This window comes from Girardinichthys multiradiatus, chromosome 21 (genome assembly GCF_021462225.1).
Source record: "Girardinichthys multiradiatus isolate DD_20200921_A chromosome 21, DD_fGirMul_XY1, whole genome shotgun sequence".
Taxonomy (NCBI): domain Eukaryota; kingdom Metazoa; phylum Chordata; class Actinopteri; order Cyprinodontiformes; family Goodeidae; genus Girardinichthys; species Girardinichthys multiradiatus.
The window spans coordinates 26812187-26830675 of NC_061813.1; the positions used below are offsets into that span (position 1 = coordinate 26812187).

Below are 18489 nucleotides of genomic sequence, written 5' to 3' on the forward strand. Positions count from 1 at the left end.
GGTTCATATCTCTCAAATGTTAACCGTAAGGTTCAGTTTGCTCTAATATATCTTATTACAAATACAGATGAATGTATTGTATTTAAAATATATTATATAATTGCAGAGGCTGCTGTACAGGTCCTTCTCAAAATATTAGCATATTGTGATAAAGTTCATTATTTTCCATAATATCATGATGAAAATTTAACATTCATATATTTTAGATTCATTGCACATTAACTGAAATATTTCAGGTCTTTTATTGTCTTAATACGGATGATTTTGGCATACAGCTCATGAAAACCCAAAATTCCTATCTCACAAAATTAGCATATCATTAAAAGAGTCTCTAAACGAGCTATGAACCTAATCATCTGAATCAACGAGTTAATTCTAAACACCTGCAAAAGATTCCCGAGGCCTTTAAAACTCCCAGCCTGGTTCATCACTCAAAACCCCAATCATGGGTAAGACTGCCGACCTGACTGCTGTCCAGAAGGCCACTATTGACACCCTCAAGCAAGAGGGTAAGACACAGAAAGAAATTTATGAACGAATAGGCTGTTCCCAGAGTGCTGTATCAAGGCACCTCAGTGGGACAGTCTGTGGGAAGGAAAAAGTGTGGCAGAAAACGCTGCACAACGAGAAGAGGTGACCGGACCCTGAGGAAGATTGTGGAGAAGGGCCGATTCCAGACCTTGGGGGACCTGCGGAAGCAGTGGACTGAGTCTGGAGTAGAAACATCCAGAGCCACCGTGCACAGGCGTGTGCAGGAAATGGGTTACAGGTGCCGCATTCCCCAGGTCAAGCCACTTTTGAACCAGAAACAGCGGCAGAAGCGCCTGACCTGGGCTACATAGAAGCAGCACTGGACTGTTGCTCAGTGGTTCAAAGTACTTTTTTTGGATGAAAGCAAATTCTGCATGTCATTCGGAAATCAAGGTGCCAGAGTCTGGAGGAAGACTGGGGAGAAGGAAATGCTAAAATGCCAGAAGTCCAGTGTCAAGTACCCACAGTCAGTGATGGTCTGGGGTGCCGTGTCAGCTGCTGGTGTTGGTCCACTGTGTTTTATCAAGGGCAGGGTCAATGCAGCTAGCTATCAGGAGATTTTGGAGCACTTCATGCTTCCATCTGCTGAAAAGCTTTATGGAGATGAAGATTTCATTTTTCAGCACGACCTGGCACCTGCTCACAGTGCCAAAACCACTGGTAAATAGGTTTACTGACCATGGTATCACTGTGCTCAATTGGCCTGCCAACTCTCCTGACCTGAACCCCATAGAGAATCTGTGGGATATTGTGAAGAGAACGTTGAGAGACTCAAGACCCAACACTCTGGATGAGCTAAAGGCCGCTATCGAAGCATCCTGGGCCTCCATAAGACCTCAGCAGTGCCACAGGCTGATTGCCTCCATTCCACGCCGCATTGAAGCAGTCATTTCTGCAAAAGGATTCCCGACTAAGTATTGAGTGCATAACTGTACATGATTATTTGAAGGTTGACGTTTTTTGTATTAAAAACACTTTTATTTTATTTGTCGGATGAAATATGCTAATTTTGTGAGATAGGAATTTTGGGTTTTCATGAGCTGTATGCCAAAATCATCCGTATTAAGACAATAAAAGACCTGAAATATTTCAGTTAGTGTGCAATGAATCTAAAATATATGAATGTTAAATTTTCATCATGACATTATGGAAAATAATGAACTTTATCACAATATGCTAATATTTTGAGAAGGACCTGTATGTCAAGAAAAAAAGTTAATTTTTTTTTTATCTCAGAACAGCAAATCAAGCAACATGATCATGAGATAATTTCCTAAATGAAATTAATAATTATTATATTAGTTATATATTAGAAATTATATACAATTATGGCTTCCATTCATAAATAGGTTTTAATTTGCCACACTAAAATGTCAGTGGATGTCAACATAAAAGGATATATTTATTATTACTAAACTCACTAACAGACACTATAAAGACAGAATAACTAGTTCCAACATTTTAATTTCTCATAAATATTAGACTTGTGTTGTCTTTGATCTTGGGCTGATCAGTATTTACCTTGTTAGTGTTTCAGTCATCTTCTCCTTCCTGATCTCAATGGACTGACATTTCCCATTAGTTTTTATTGTCACACTTTGATGATACCTCCACTGCTCTCTTCTGTTTATTGTAGCAGAGTTTCGGAATTACTCTGCATCCTGTCCGTGTAATTTAGTTAATTACGTTTTCTCTTTATGTCTGTATTGCTTTAGCATCCCTTAATCTTTAAGAGCAGTTTCTGTTTTGTTTGTCTTTTACAGTCTCAGTCCTTGGGCTATTGTCGGACCTACATGTGGATTTGAATCTGCACGCCCTGCTGTTTGGCGAGAGTGTCCTTAATGACGCCGTGGCCATCGTCTTGACTCAGTGAGTATCTCCTTGTGCTTCAGTGTGCCCTTGGAATCAGTAAATTTCCCGGTTAAATTGTGTGGGCATGAGGAATTCTCCAGCTGGCTGCGTAGAGGTGGATGCATGGGGGTGGAGGAAGGCTGAATGGAAGCTGCCAGTTGTAAAGAAAAGGTGTGATTGGGCAAAGCGGCTCAACTACTTTGATGCTATGCAGTGGACTACATAAGCAAGTTGCCTCTAGCGTTGTCAGCATCTCATTAAGGAAGCTGACTGCTGGAGTTACTACACACTCCCAGGATAACAAGCCAGGCTTGTAAACTATATGCTGTCCAATTAAGGCAAAACTCAGCATGAAATCAATGGAAGCTCAATGGATTAGGCATTATGAACTTCTCCCATGTCCATGCTGTACATTCCCCTTATTCTTTTCAGTTTGATGTCCCATCTTTTCCTTGTACTGCACTCAAATATGCATTTAATTGCTGGGCAGTGATTGTCTGCACTATTTACGCAAAGTCAGTCAAGAAGACGAGCAAACAGATGGCAAAGTGAAGAAGGAGAGAGTTTAGAATTCACACATAGACAAGTGCAAGATTGCTGGAATCCGTTTAGGTTAATGCATTCTCACAGATTAGGAGTTGTCATGGTATACGCTGTAGAGCACAGCAGGGAGGCTGAGTATCTTCCCAAACAAACAGTCGCATAGTGCCACACTTGTTCCTGAAGTGCCTTGACTGTCCTTCATGTCGTCTCCTGTCACTTGACGGGTTCACCGAGGTGCACAAAGCCGGGCCTTATCACCGAGCCATGTTGATTCCTGGCACTGGAAGTCAGACAAGCTTGAGGAGCAGCTCAGCCGTACGCTGATGTGCCCTCTCCCAGGCGTAAACCCCCCCAACCCCGACCCATGCAGCCACTCAGGCAGGTCCGGTATCTAAGAATGTTGGGGTGGTGGCCGAAAGCGAGCAGCACCAAATCTTTGAAGACACCACCCTTAGTAGGGCACACTAAAAAAATTGACTTGCTGCTAAATTAAGTGTGATAATGCAGCCGTAGTCTTTATTTCCACAGAGGGAGTAATAGATTTTCTCTTTTCATTTGCAGAGCTCATTAGTGACAGTTTGATTGATTCCTTCCCTCTTGCCATGAAGATGAAAAATGTTGTGCTGTTACTGGCTCGTTTCAGCTTAAAGCTACCAGTCAGACTTTTCCATAAAATCTATTAAATTGATCAAACCCCCTTTATAGATTGACTGTTTTAGAACAACATGTCATGGTAAGCGTTTGTGTTTGTTTTGCTATTTTGCTATAATTGTATTGAGTCAGGATGAAATTTAACTTCCCAAAACCAAGCTGCTACATGCACATGCCTCTGATGACATCATGTAAGGCACTATGTAATGATCTTTTAAATACAGTGGTCATTTGTGTTGTGTCTGGCTGGACCAAAATGTGTGAGCCAAAAGCGAGAACACCGCATAATTTTTCTGAAAAATTTGGTAAAAAAAAAAAATTCAAAGGATCAGAATTTTTGTGGTTTTGACCACCCAATACTAGTTTTAGCTGATTCAGATTTCTCTTTAAGAAGTAGAATATAAAAAGACATACGGACAGCATTTATTTTGAATAATGAATGTATAACATGGGCTGCACGGTGGTGCAGTTGGTAGCACTGTTGCCTTGCAGCAAGAAGGTCCTGGGTTCAATTCCTGGCCTTGGGTCTTTCTGCATGGAGTTTGCATGTTCTCCCCGTGCATGCGTGGGTTCTCACCGGGTACTCTGGCTTCCTCCCACAGTCCAAAGACATGCCTGTTAGGTTAATTGGTCACTCTAAATTGCCCTTAGGTGTATGAATGAGTGCATGGTTGTTTGTGTGTTGCCCTGTGATGGACTGGCGATCTGTCCAGGGTGTACCCTGCCTCTCGCCCATAGACTGCTGGAGATAGGCACCAGCTCCCCCGCGACCCACTATGGAATAAGCGGTAGAAAATGACTGACTGTATAACATATTGAGCAAGCACCAATTATTAATTTCAGGAACATAAAAGAGGTGATGCCGTGGCGTTCTGAATTGGCACTGGATGAATAAACTAAACTGAATTGAACTGAGTTAAAATACTATTTGAAAGAGAAGAGAAAAAGATTGTAGAGTACACTTATGAAACATCTTAAAGAGATCATTGCAATTAATAATACTGAAACAACTGCTTCTCTGTACATACTCTGAAAATGTAGAGCCTGCCCTCAGTTTTGACATTTCCAAAAGGTTGAACCCTTTGCAACTAAAATTCTTCAGAATCAAAATATTTCAAAAGTCTCTCATCGACCATATTGCTAACAATGTCAGCTGATTTTTGCGGAGTTATAGCTAACTCCCAAGTTACAGGGATGCTATAGATGGTCTGCTGTGGTTACAAAAATCGTGTCACAAATGCAGCCGCCTCTGCCAGTTACTTGCATAGCTGCTTGTCTCTGGTTTGTTGACAGCTGTCGCCTCCTCTCTTCACGCAAACACAGACGAACACATAATTTCTCTCTCTCTCTCTCCTTCTTGCTTGTGAGGGTTATCTTGCACTCGATGACTTGCATGTTGAAGCCCCCCGCCCCAAAGTGTAAATAACATAGCAGCACAAATAACATTATGCTGCTATTTTTATGAGCAGCACTTGTGTTCTGCTCCTCTTTCTCCCACTGCTCTGAAATATCTGTGAAGGAAAATAATTTGGAATGCATTGTTTTTTCTGAAGAGGTTTATACTTCTTTAGAAGGCAATGTGTTCTTAGGAGTGACTCCAGTAAATTGGACTTGGGAGCTTAGCTCAGCATATTAACACTGGGAATTTATGCTCTCTGCTGTGCAGAGCTTTGCAGCAAGAAACTAGTGGTTTACAATAACTGCACATGATTCAGTCATCAGCAATGTTTTGAAGTTAAGAGTAGAGTATTCACAACAATCATATTTAACACTTACTTCAAATGTTTGGATCTTTGTTTTGGAACAATTAATGGAGCATACAAATCCCTCTGCAGAGCTCCTCTGGGGATGTCGGATCACAACGCCGTTTACCTCGTTTCAACCTACAAATCGGTCCTGAAGAGAATAAAGGTGCAACGAAGACAAATTCCCATCTGGACTGAGCAGTCCATCCAGTGCCTACAAGAGTGTTTTTTCTGCCCAGACTGAGATGTTTTTAAACATGTCTACTAAGACTCAGATTACCTGACAGAAACAGTGTCTGCCTAAACCTCTTTTTGTGAGGATATGTTTATTCCAAAAAAGTCCATCACTATTTATTCTCCTATCACTTAAAGGTATTATTATTATTATTAAGAAGAAGAATGTCAGTTTTAACCAAGGAAACAGTTATCTACATGGGTAACTCACTGAACAGGTGAAAAGAGAAAATCAATTAGCCAAGCGTGCATACAAAGACAAAGTGGAGGTCTTGTTGAGAACAGGCAGCTCACATCCTGCATGGGAAGGAGTTAAAACATGGTGACCAAAAAGTCTGCATTCTTCTTTATAATAATTTTAACATTTGTAATTTTAGTGAGGAGCTGTCTTTTTTTAGAGATCCTGGTTTGAATTTTAAACCAGATTATTTTATCTTTGACAAGGACATAGTCTTGATAGTCAATAGTCAATATATGTACCCATCTAAAAGTCCAAAATACCAAAGTCATTAAATGATTTTAGACCAGTGGCTTAGACATCATTAGTCATGAAGATATTCAATAAATTAATAAAGTATATGCTGTTAGACGTAGTACAGGAACCTCTCCAGGAGTAGATGTTGCAATGGGAGACTTTTACAGTTGGTTTTTAAACATCTGGAGGGTACTAATATTCTGGTCAGATTACTTTTTATTGATTTTTCTTCAGCTTTTATGTGTATCCAACCTCATATTTTAGCACACAGGTTAAAGCCCTTTTATGATAATGACTCTGCTTTTATCTCCTGGTTGAATGATTTTTTTAACAGTAAGGACGCAAGCGGTCAGAGTTAATGGTGTTTTATCTGAGCCCCTCTCTTCATTAACCAAGCCTCCTTAGGGTTGTCTCCTCCCCCCCTTTTATTTGTCTTATACACAAATTACTCCAAGAGCCATTACACGGGACACCACATTAACAAGTCTGCAGATGATTCAGTTATTGTTTCACTTTTAAATAGTTAAAACACAGAGCATGGCTTGTCAGTTAACAACTTTTTAAAATGGTGTGAAGCTTCCCTTTTTAACATAAATGTGGATACGACGAAAGAAATGTGTATTGACTTTAATAAAAGCCCCACCTTCATCACTCCAGTAGGGATCAACAACCAAACAGTGGAGCTGGTGCCACAATATAAATACCTGGGAGTACTAATTAATGATGAAGTGAGCTTCGGTGCACAGTCATCGGTAAACAAAAAAAACATACCAATGAATGCACTTTTATCAGAATCCTTGCCTTTTCAATGTCAGTTCTGTTTTTATAAAAGGGTTTTGTTCTTGTTTTATTGAGGCCATTCTTACTATTTTTCCAATATGTTGGCACAGGTCACGTTTAGTTAGGAATAAGAACTGTTTGCAAATCATTGTTAAAGAACACAGTAAAATCGCTGGCATCTCTTTTGACAGTCTTAGTAACCTCTATAATATTAAATCATTACCGAAAGCTAAGAATATTATATCTGACCCCAGCCATCCACTAAGGGCTGAGTTTTAACCATCAGGATGGAGATATGGGATGCCACTCTGCCGATAGGCTGAGGAAATCTTACCTTGTGCATCCCCATCTTAAGAATCAGTTGCTTTGCATTGTAAAATATGCATTGTGATTGGTATGAAGATATGAAATTACAGGTCCTTCTCAAAAAATTAGCATATTGTGATAAAGTTCATTATTTTCTATAATGTAATGATGAAAATTTAACATTCATATATTTTAGATTCATTGCACACTAACTGAAATATTTCAGGTCTTTTATTGTCTTAATATGGATGATTTTGGCATACAGCTCATGAAAACCCAAAATTCCTATCTCACAAAATTAGCATATTTCATCCGACCAATAAAAGAAAAGTGTTTTTAATACAAAAAAACGTCAACCTTCAAATAATCATGTACAGTTATGCACTCAATACTTGGTCGGGAATCCTTTTGCAGAAATGACTGCTTCAATGCGGCGTGGCATGGAGGCAATCAGCCTGTGGCACTGAGGTCTTATGGAGGCCCAGGATGCTTCGATAGCGGCCTTTAGCTCATCCAGAGTGTTGGGTCTTGAGTCTCTCAACGTTCTCTTCACAATATCCCACAGATTCTCTATGGGGTTCAGGTCAGGAGAGTTGGCAGGCCAATTGAACACAGTGATACCATGGTCAGTAAACCATTTACCAGTGGTTTTGGCACTGTGAGCAGGTGCCAGGTTGTGCTGAAAAATGAAATCTTCATCTCCATAAAGCTTTTCAGCAGATGGAAGCATGAAGTGCTCCAAAATCTCCTGATAGCTAGCTGCATTGACCCTGCCCTTGATAAAACACAGTGGACCAACACCAGCAGCTGACACGGCACCCCAGACCATCACTGACTGTGGGTACTTGACACTGGACTTCTGGCATTTTGGCATTTCCTTCTCCCCAGTCTTCCTCCAGACTCTGGCACCTTGATTTCCGAATGACATGCAGAATTTGCTTTCATCCGAAAAAAGTACTTTGGACCACTGAGCAACAGTCCAGTGCTGCTTCTCTGTAGCCCAGGACTGGGGAATGCGGCACCTGTAGCCCATTTCCTGCACACGCCTGTGCACGGTGGCTCTGGATGTTTCTACTCCAGACTCAGTCCACTGGTTCCGCAGGTCCCCCAAGGTCTGGAATCGGCCCTTCTCCACAATCTTCCTCAGGGTCCGGTCACCTCTTCTCATTGTGCAGCGTTTTCTGCCACACTTTTTCCTTCCCACAGACTTCCCACTGAGGTGCCTTGATACAGCACTCTGGGAACAGCCTATTCGTTCAGAAATTTCTTTCTGTGTCTTACCCTCTTGCTTGAAGGCGTCAATAGTGGCCTTCTGGACAGCAGTCAGGTTGGCAGTCTTACCCATGATTGGGGTTTTGAGTGATGAACCAGGCTGGGAGTTTTAAAGGCCTCAGGAATCTTTTGCAGGTGTTTAGAGTTAACTCGTTGATTCAGATGATGAGGTTCATAGCTCGTTTAGAGAGCCTTTTAATGATATGCTAATTTTGTGAGATAGGAATTTTGGGTTTTCATGAGCTGTATGCCAAAATCATCCGTATTAAGACAAAGAAAGACCTGAAATATTTCAGTTAGTGTGCAATGAATCTAAAATATATGAATGTAAAATTTTCATCATGACATTATGGAAAATAATGAACTTTATCACAATATGCTAATTTTTTGAGAAGGACCTGTATCTCTCGCTGCCCGGATGTGACCTGCGAGCTTTAACCTTGATGTCTGATCTAAACCATTCCATTGTAGCTCTGGCGGTGTGCTTAGGCTCATTATCCTGCTTGAAAGTGAACTCTTTTGCAGCCTCTCACAGGTTTTTTTTCAGGATAGTCCTTTATTCAGAAATACAGTTGCACATAGAGGCCACACCAAGGTAGACTCGATTTGCTGATTAGGTAACTTCTTAAGACAAGCGGTCATATTTGGGGGGATCATAGTGAAGCGTATTGAATATGAATTCACGGCACCCTTTTTAAGATAATTGGTAAAAATCATGTATCATTTTCCTTCCATTTTACAACTATGCATTAGTTTGTGTTGGTCTGCCACATAAAATCTCAATACAATGCATTAAAGTTTATGGCTGTAAAGGAAAAAGAAAAAGTTCTAGGAGTGGGGATCTTTTTTCATTTTAATCATGATGTAATAGTGCTCTTGACTTATTTTAGTTCCTTAAAAGTTTTCTTCTTCTTGTATCTCTTTTCTTCCAGTGCCATCGCCTCATATGACCAGATGGGAAGAGGAAACATTTTTGACCCACCTGCCTTCCTCCGCTCTGTCGGTTTCTTTCTCGGAGTGCTCATTGGTTCCTTCCTTCTTGGATTCATATTCACAGTAATAACAGCCCTCATATCCTTTCAACCCCTCCTCATCCCTCCACCCTAGACTCAATTATCACCTTGGCATCCGCTGCAGTAAATCTACTTCCTGGCCTCTGTCACTGCCCCCCTTTCAACACCATGCTGCACCCCTTCATCAGTAAAAGCAACTGGGCGGAGCCTAAAGTGCTGCTGTGGGTTTCATGATCTCAGAGATGTCATCAATCTCACCAAAAACGTGTGATAAAACTTCAACTGCCGTAGTCATCCGGCGTTTCTCTCTCTCTGATCTTTAGTTAATTAGACGTTAGAGTGAAAAATGAGAAGGTGTCAAGCAGGGTGCTTATGTACAGCTTATGTGTGTATGCAACCCATAAATTTAGCTTTTTATTAAAATCATGCTGACACCAGCCACAGCAACAAACAGCTCCCTGATAAACCAAAATGCCTTAAAGGCTACTTATGACAAACATGAAATCATTAACCCATCCATATGCTTTGTTTTTTAATGCTAGGAGGCTTCATAAGGGAAATAAGAAGTCAGCATCGTATTGCAGTCTCAATAACAGAGATGCATACAGTCTGGATTGCATTTAAAAAACAAACATGAGATCATCTTTGCGTGGTTGGATTACATTTTCAGAGCTGGAGGAAGCTTTGCTTTGTCATTAGCGTAGTCGTTGCTGCAGACAGTCACTTAAAAGCCTTCATTATTGTCAGCTCTCTACCTTCTGTGTGTCTGATCCTAGAGTGCATGCATCCGTACTGTACTTACTCTAATAGACTGTCAAAGGTGTATTTCTTTCCTGTGACTCACTATAAACTGACAATGCTGTTCGGTTTTCCACGTTACACTAGGATCTGTAAGAAAAACTTTGATCAGAAACAGAAAGAGCAGGATCATGTATAATCTCGTTCCTCCATCTTCTAGCAGCTTGTTAGGGAGGTTTTAGTGTATTTATATTAAAATGACAAGTGTTGATCTGGTGAAAGAAGATCCCCATTGAGTTCAAGATATAAATCTAGGCAGTTGTAATCAGGATATTTTGATTTGTCCATTATTGGAGAGTAGTAACGGCATTTTGTCATCCGCAAATGAAGAGATTGGAGAATTTATATGTGCATGTTAATTGTTAAAATGCAGAGTTTTTAGAAAAAGGATCATTTATAGCACATCCATTTTAAGACGTTGCACCATGTTTTTATGTTTTAAATATTAAAAGTAATCTGACATCAGAATACAGAGCCCCCCACAGGTGTTGGATTTCAGCATAAAGATGTGTTTAAAGCCTTATTCTGTATTAGGCAAACCTAATTTTGGAATTAATTTCATAAAACGTATTTGTACCAATGAGTATTGGTTTAAATAACTGACAGAGACCTGTCTTACTTGTTATCAGAAACAAACTTTTCAGTGGAATGAAAATCATTTTAAATCTAAATCTATCAGGCAGAAGAATCATTTTGGGCGTAGCTGTGCATTCACAAATCAAGGAAATATACTCTGCTTGTAATATACTCTGCCCTATATATTTACATAAACATCTGTAAAAATCCTTAAAGACAAAAAAAAAGTCAATTATTGGTAGTTTTTCTGCTGCATTAAACAACAAACAATTTCGAAATGGATCAGAACAAGATGCTTTTAGTATGAAAAGATGATGATAATATATCAAAACATATACATACACTCACTGGCGACTTTATTAGGTACACCTTGCTAGTACCGGGTAGGACGCACCTTTGCCTTCAGAACTGCCTTACTCCTTCTTGGCATAGATTCAACAAGGTACTGGAAACATTCCTCAGAGAGTTTGGTCAATATTGACATGATAGCATGACATAGATGCTGCAGATTTGTCGGTTGCACATATCCCCCACACCATTACACCACCAGCCTGAACCGTTGATACAAGGCAGGATGGATCCATGCTTTCATGTTGTTGAAGCCAAATTCTGATCCTACCATCCGAATGTCCGTCTGGCACCAACAACCATGCCAAGTTCAAAGTCACTTAAATCACCTTTTTTCCCCATTCTGATGCTCGGTTTGAACTGCAGCAGATCGTCTTGACCATGTCTACATGCCTAAATGCTTTGAGTTGCTGCCATGTGATTGGCTGATGAGAAATTTGCATTAACGAGCAGTTGGATAGGTGTACCTAATACAGTGGCCGGTGAGTGTATATACATACTATAGATATCTACTATCTCTATGTTTTTTAAAGCCCTTAATCCTTCGATTGCTACAATTTAAATGAAATTAAAAACAATAAAGAGCCCAATCTGCATTTATTGGCACCTGTTGTAAAAGATGAGGTAATACAAACACTGTAGTGTTCTTATGTTTAACATTTACCATTCCTCCTGCCCCGGCTTTATCAGAGGGATTCCACTCAATCATCTGGCAATTACTGGTAAATTTACTCAAACGAGTTTAGGAATGGGTTAATCACACTCTGTTAATATCTGATATCAGCTATGTGCTCTACATTGGCTGCCTTGTAGAGCACAAACCAACACTGGCTCTTAAGTGAACTGTTCATACTTCCAACAGTTTGTTTTCATAAAGACTTGACAGAGCTACATTTCAAAGGGTTTTAGGTCAGCTGCAGTCCAGAATTTGTCCCCCTCAATCTCACTGTTTTCTGACCTCTGGACGTTAATGCATACGACTGTGCACAAACAGAAGACCAAAAATAGAAAAATATGAAGGACCCAAACTTACTTATCTGTTCCTTCTGTGTAAAAACCAAACACATAGTTGGCCAGGAAGCTTAGCCGGAGGGTATGTGGGGAAAGTCATGTAGAGAGGGAAACAAATTCCATTCAGGCTCAGTTGTTATTTTATATGGCAGGTCTCCAGGCTTATTGAGCACCTACTGCATTGGCTTGTTATTTGCAGGTACAGCACTGCAGTAATTCTCAGCCTCCCGCCTGCTGCACTGGAATCAAACATCTACAAATTGGTACTGCAGATCCATCAGCAACCTTAGCTTATTGGAAAAAGTATAAAAACTGCATGATTGTCTTCTTGTAAATCTTTAACTCTCTGTCCACCTCACCAAACTCACACGACTACATGAGAATCCTCTGCTGGAAACATCAATATTCTTCCTGCTGTCCTGGAGCAGCTTCCTCTCTGCAGAAGCCTGTGGACTTTCAGGTGAACACTTCTTGACTTATGTTGTTTGTGTGTCTATGGTCATATCAGAACTATGTGGGTGACTACTGGGTCATTCTGAATGCGAATCCTTTCAGTGAGTCTCTACCTTCACCAACCCTTCCCCCCAGGCATCACTTCTAAGCTGCATGCACTAACTTGCATATTGCCCCTCAGTATCAGTCACACAAGCAGCTGTTTGGGAGGCATGTTCTGCTGCTGCATCAAAGGACATCTGACAGCTCATACTCAACAAAGATTTAGAGACAATGCCAACTTTACAAGCCTCCACTCCAAAACAGATTTAGTTCTCTTCATGGGTGCAACCCTTTTTAATATAGTAGACTGCAAAAGTGTTCATACCCATTAAAACCTTTCCCCAATTAGTAAAATTACTACCAAAAACATAAATGCATTTTACTAGGATTTTATGTTTTCAAAGACCAAAACAACATAGTGCATAGATGTGAAGTGGATGGAAAAGCACACATGGCATTCCCATTGTTTTACAAAGAAAAATCTGGAAAGAGTAGTGAGCACTTGTATTCAGCCTTACTGAGTTGAAGCTTAATAGAACAAGCTCCTGCTGCAGTAACAGCTACATTTCTTTTGGGAGTGTCTCTACCAGCTTTGCACATCTAAAAACTGGAATTTATGTCCAGTCTTCTTCATTTAAGCTTAGAGCTTTATTATGTCCCTCAAAAATAAATAATTTTTCAAGTTATTTTACTGTCCTTTCAATTCTTACACACTGATATATTTTCCTGTAATATATACCTGTTATATTTTGTATACACAACACATTTTCCTGAGGTCACTATATTTCATTTATCTTTCATCTGAGATTTCTAAATTAAAGCCTCATAAACATGGGAGAATTACTTAAATCTGCATTTTTTTAATAAAACAGGATGATATTCCAGGATGATTTTGTCCCAATTAATAGTAAACAATTCTCACGTTACTAAGGTATTTTTCATATATGGTGCTGAATTTCACAATGAAATCCCTAGATGAGGACATTACCTATGAGTCACAATGGTAATATCATTCTTTAAAGAAAATTATCATTTATCACAGACTAATTTCTGTCCAGATTAAAAGTCTAACATCCATACGTCACTCAATACGTTTCATCCACATCTGATGTGGAAATTAAAAAGAAAGTCCCTGAACACGGGAAGTTTATGAATACCTCACCATATCTAATATTCTTTTAAAATAAATCTGTCTGATGTCCCAGGCTGATTCTTCTCCTTATAAACATTAAAAAGGATTATCCACATGTAATGTGAATCAAAATTAAAGCAATACTAATCTGGCAATATCTCCCGATCATTTACTATATTCCTAACGCCATTAAAAGATAATTGTAGCTTTGTAGAATGAAGCTACACTGTCTCTAGTTGTCACTTGATTCATATCTGATGTGGAAATTGACATATCTGGAATATTCTAATATAACCTATATTTGCACTATAATCCTCAGCCTAAAAGAAAAATGTCCGCCAGAGACCGATTCCTGTTAAGGTTAGGAGTTGACCATCTATGTCACTAAAAGTGTACATGTCTGCTGAAGCAATACTTCTTAGCATACATGCAATATTTTGTCCAGAGTTGTAACAGTTGTAGGATGCAACCCTATTTTGGCATTTACCTTCCATGGGTCCAGAGCTGTAATCTTTGAATAAAATTATAGACATCTTTATGAGGCCTTAGAAATCCCACATGAAATATAGATAAAATATAGTGACATCTATAGAAACTGAACTCTTACCAGGAGAGAAATCATTGTTGAATGACATTTGACTTTAAAAAGGTTATTAATATGTTGAATAATATTGCCCATATTTACCAGGTCTTATTTTTGAAAAATGTACATATATCTGAATATTTTTTCAGAAGGTATCATTGTGAATGTTTAAAAACGCTAATTTAATGTTGAACCTCTTAAAATATGTTTCCTCTGGATGGTGAAAACAGTCCACAGATTGTGAAAACAGTCCACCATTGAGTCATGCTTTTATTTTGAAAAAGAAAAAATTGGAATTGAAACTTAGTGGTTTAAATAAAATTAGTGAATTAAAATAGAAAAATATATTTAGATCTGATTAATTGATCGATTATTGAAAAAATATTTTCTATTGTTGCATTTAATGGCTCTTTTTTTATTTTTAGCTACTTTTTGGCCCAGTAATTATTTTACTGAGTCATTTATTTATTTCTCATGACATTTTTAATTATGGCAGGACTGGTTCCTTATAGTTGTGTTTCTTGGTCTTCGTGATGCTGTTTGTTCACTTATGTTCTCTAACAAACCTATGAAGCCTTCAAGGACAGCTGGATTTACACTGAGCTCATATTACTTACAACTGCACTCTATTTATGAAGTAGATGACTTTTAAAAACAATTGGTGGTACTTGATTTTTTTAGGGGTATCGTTGTTAGTGGGTGTGTTTGGTACTGAATACATATCACCTCCTCACTCAAAGGATCTTGTATTTATTGCAAAATTGTATTATAGGCTTCAGGCAAATGCTTTTATCTATCCTCTATTTTGCTTAGTATCTATAAATGTATTTATTTAACATCAGTTTTATTCTGACTACTGATGCAAGTTTTCCTCAAAACCTAGTCTCATGTAAAAATTATTTATATTACAATATAGCTTTTAAGACAAGGAAATATGCCAAAGTTATGTTGAATTTGGAAGAATAAATCTTGGCTTTGCTGCCTGCTGTTGTCTTCTTCTACGCTGACCACAGTGAATATTAATTCAGTATTCATATTCAACAAACAATGTAGTGTTGTTGTTCCTCCTGCTTTATCAGAGGTATTCCACTCAATCATCTGACAAGCTCTCTCTTGCTTGGGAATAGTCCCTTTGGCCTGTGGAGGAAGAAAACGTGTTTTTTAATGAAATAGCTTGACCTTTACCTTGGTGCTGTTTATGAAGTGTACCATCCAGCATGCTGCCCAGTGTGGTACACACACCATTGAAACATATACACCAAGACAGTGTGATAAAACTGTTACATATATTATACAAACTAAATAAATAAAAAATGCAGAGTTCAAAATCACGATTTCATGTATTAGAAGAAAAGCTATCCAAATAAACCTGGCACTATGAAACTATAACTGCTCTTACCTGGGGATAATCACATTTCTAGGGGAATTAATTTCACTATTGACACCCACAACTACATACTAGATCTGTAGTAACAAGAAATTACTTAAATAAAACCTATGACAACATGAAATAGGCAAAAAGATCCCAAAAAGCAACACATCCGGCTGTGATCTATAGATGAGAAACATTTATTAACATGTATCAGTCTGCACAAATGGTAAAAACATGTAACAATGGTGAACCTTGTCAGGGGTGGATGACCTACCAAAGTTACACCTAGAGCACTTAAATGACTAGTCCAGGAGATCAGAAACGAACAAAACCGAACAAAATCTAATGCACAAGAGGCTTGACGTGTCTCAGTTATAATCAGTGTTCATGATTAAATAATATGAAAGAGACTGGGCAGCAATGGCCTCCATAGGAGAGATATCTCCTTATAATCTTCTTCTCTAGCTTCTGATTGCAGCAGGTACCAGAGCTGCTCACATTCCAGGCTGGTGCTGAAAGCAGAGGGAACGACACATTGATCTGCTTGGGAATGCCTGTTTGTTGATCCCAGGACCAAATCTGTCTTTCAACACTCCTCTCCTTAGGCTCTGCTCCTCTGTTCAATTTGGTTTTTTCCGTTATGTCTTGTTGAAGTTACCAAACTAAATCTTATTATACAAAAAGGCAATCACAGTAAAATGCTGAATTTTAATATTAATATTAAATTAATTAATATAAAATAGACATGGTATGAAAATGACCAGCATGAGGAATAAACATAATAAAAGGCAAATCAAAATAAGGATGAGCATCTAAATAAGCTATGTTCAAACATTTTGATGCTGTGTGACAATTTATTTTGCTAAATCATCATTATGATTTACACATTTCTTAATCTAATCTAGTCTAAATTCTATCATCGGTTACTTTCTCTCCATTGATTACCTGGAGGGCATTTATTTATTTTTTTATTTTATTTGTTTGCCTCAACCACAATCACAGCTCTTAGAAGACAGTGTCACAACTAGCAACGGGGTCAACCACATCTCCTCACTAGGATAGGACTTTCTGATGTCTCATAGTTCAGAGTCGCTGTCAGCAGAGAAGTCCTTGTCAGGAATTTTTTAACTAAGATAGGAGCTCTCTGAGAGGACTCATACCTACATCTTCAAATGTGACTGAATTAAAATAATTCTTCAGGGAAGAGTAGACCAACATTAATCCACAGTGAAATAAAATACTCATTGCCATTGATGCATGATAGTAAGTTAGAGGCGATTTACGTTTAGGTTAGTTTGGATAGCTTTTTTTCCTTAAAAAATAAAATGTATTAAAATTGAAAACTGAATTTTGTATTTACATAGCTTAGTTTTGTCTGATATTAAACTTGCGTGATGATCTGAAACATGAATGACCAAAACACCAAAGTAGAAGAAATCTTTGTCCAAGAGGAAAAATGTCCAAACAGCCAACTTTGTCTCCTTTTAATTATGGGAAAAATTCAGGGTGGATGCCCTTATAGGCATCTAAATATACAGCTGACTGACAGCTCAAACCTGCAACTGGATAATGGGAAGTGCTACGCTATGTTCTGTATGATCAGAGGAAATTCTGCTCTGTCTCTGACATTAAAATTAATTGAATAGGGAGGAACTGTGCAATAATTGTTTTTATAACAGTGGTGCCCATTCAAACTGGAAGCTAGACTGTGCTTGTTTATCAATTTAATGTAATAGTCATCTCAGGGGGCTGCAGTATTCTACTTGGGATGAATGGGCAGGGGATAGAGAGGGGTTTAGTAAGAGCTGAGAGTTGTTCCTGGTGTTGTTTGGTTAGTGAAGCACGTTCGGTTTCTGATAATTACTTTAGTTTAGTGAGGTGATGCCTAATGACCCTTACCTCTGCAATTATTCTTATGTCCCCTGCTGCTCTCCATCATAGGACACATCTAACGTATTTCCAAATTCCCTCTTCGGTAAACGCTTTGTGTAGATGGTAGATGTAATGTTACCTCTTTCTCTGTTAAATAAACCAATCAGGATGGTAAAGTAAAAAGGATCAGAAACGGATGCTGAACTGTGGTAGAAAACTCCTGACTATGGTTTCCATCACTCATATCGTATATCAACATCAGTTCAAACAACAACCACAATGTGTAAAAACAAATAAATAAGGACAGGGAACTGTATGTACAAGTGTACGTGTTTAGTATTTTTTCCCTTTTACTTTTTGATGTGTATATAAGATGGAAGGCAGGCTGTGATAATGCAAGTATGCTTATTTGTTTCCAGCAGAGTAGCTGACTACTCTGGCTGTGAGGTGTTCATTGTGTTCAACAGACAGCCTGGGGGAAGAAACTGTCTCTGTGGTGGATGTTTTTTGCACATAGAGCTCTGTAGCACCGACCTGAAGGTAAAAGTCTAAACCGTTTGTGTCCAGGATTCCTGACCCTAGACCTGGATAGAGGGAAGGTCAGCCCAATGATCTTCTACAGATCTGATAGTTCGTTGCAGTTTGGGCCTGTCCTGATGACCAGCAGCTCCTGTGGAAAGTTGTATTTCATGAGTTGCTAGAGGAAGTACAGTCTCTGCTGGGCCTTCTTCTGAACAGTGTCTATGTGTGAGGAACATGTCAGGTCTCAAGAAAGGAACTGGAAATGATCCACATTAGACACAGTGTTGCTGAGAATGGTGAGGGGAGGCAGTGTAGGGGGTGTTCTCCGGAGGTCCACCATCACCTCCACTGTCTCTAGCAAGTTTAGTTCCAGGTGGTT

The 18489-nt window shown here is 38.9% G+C and overlaps 1 protein-coding gene across 1 annotated transcript in view; it reads left to right on the plus strand.

Moving 5' to 3' along the window:
- Positions 1-18489, plus strand: part of LOC124857749 (sodium/hydrogen exchanger 9-like) — a 118640-nt gene that overhangs the window by 30883 nt on the left and 69268 nt on the right. Inside the window, exons 6-8 of the mRNA XM_047349156.1 lie at positions 2295-2400; positions 9321-9459; positions 12489-12594. Of these exons, the coding sequence (XP_047205112.1) occupies positions 2295-2400; positions 9321-9459; positions 12489-12594 (351 nt within the window). The remainder of the gene's footprint in view (positions 1-2294; positions 2401-9320; positions 9460-12488; positions 12595-18489) is intronic.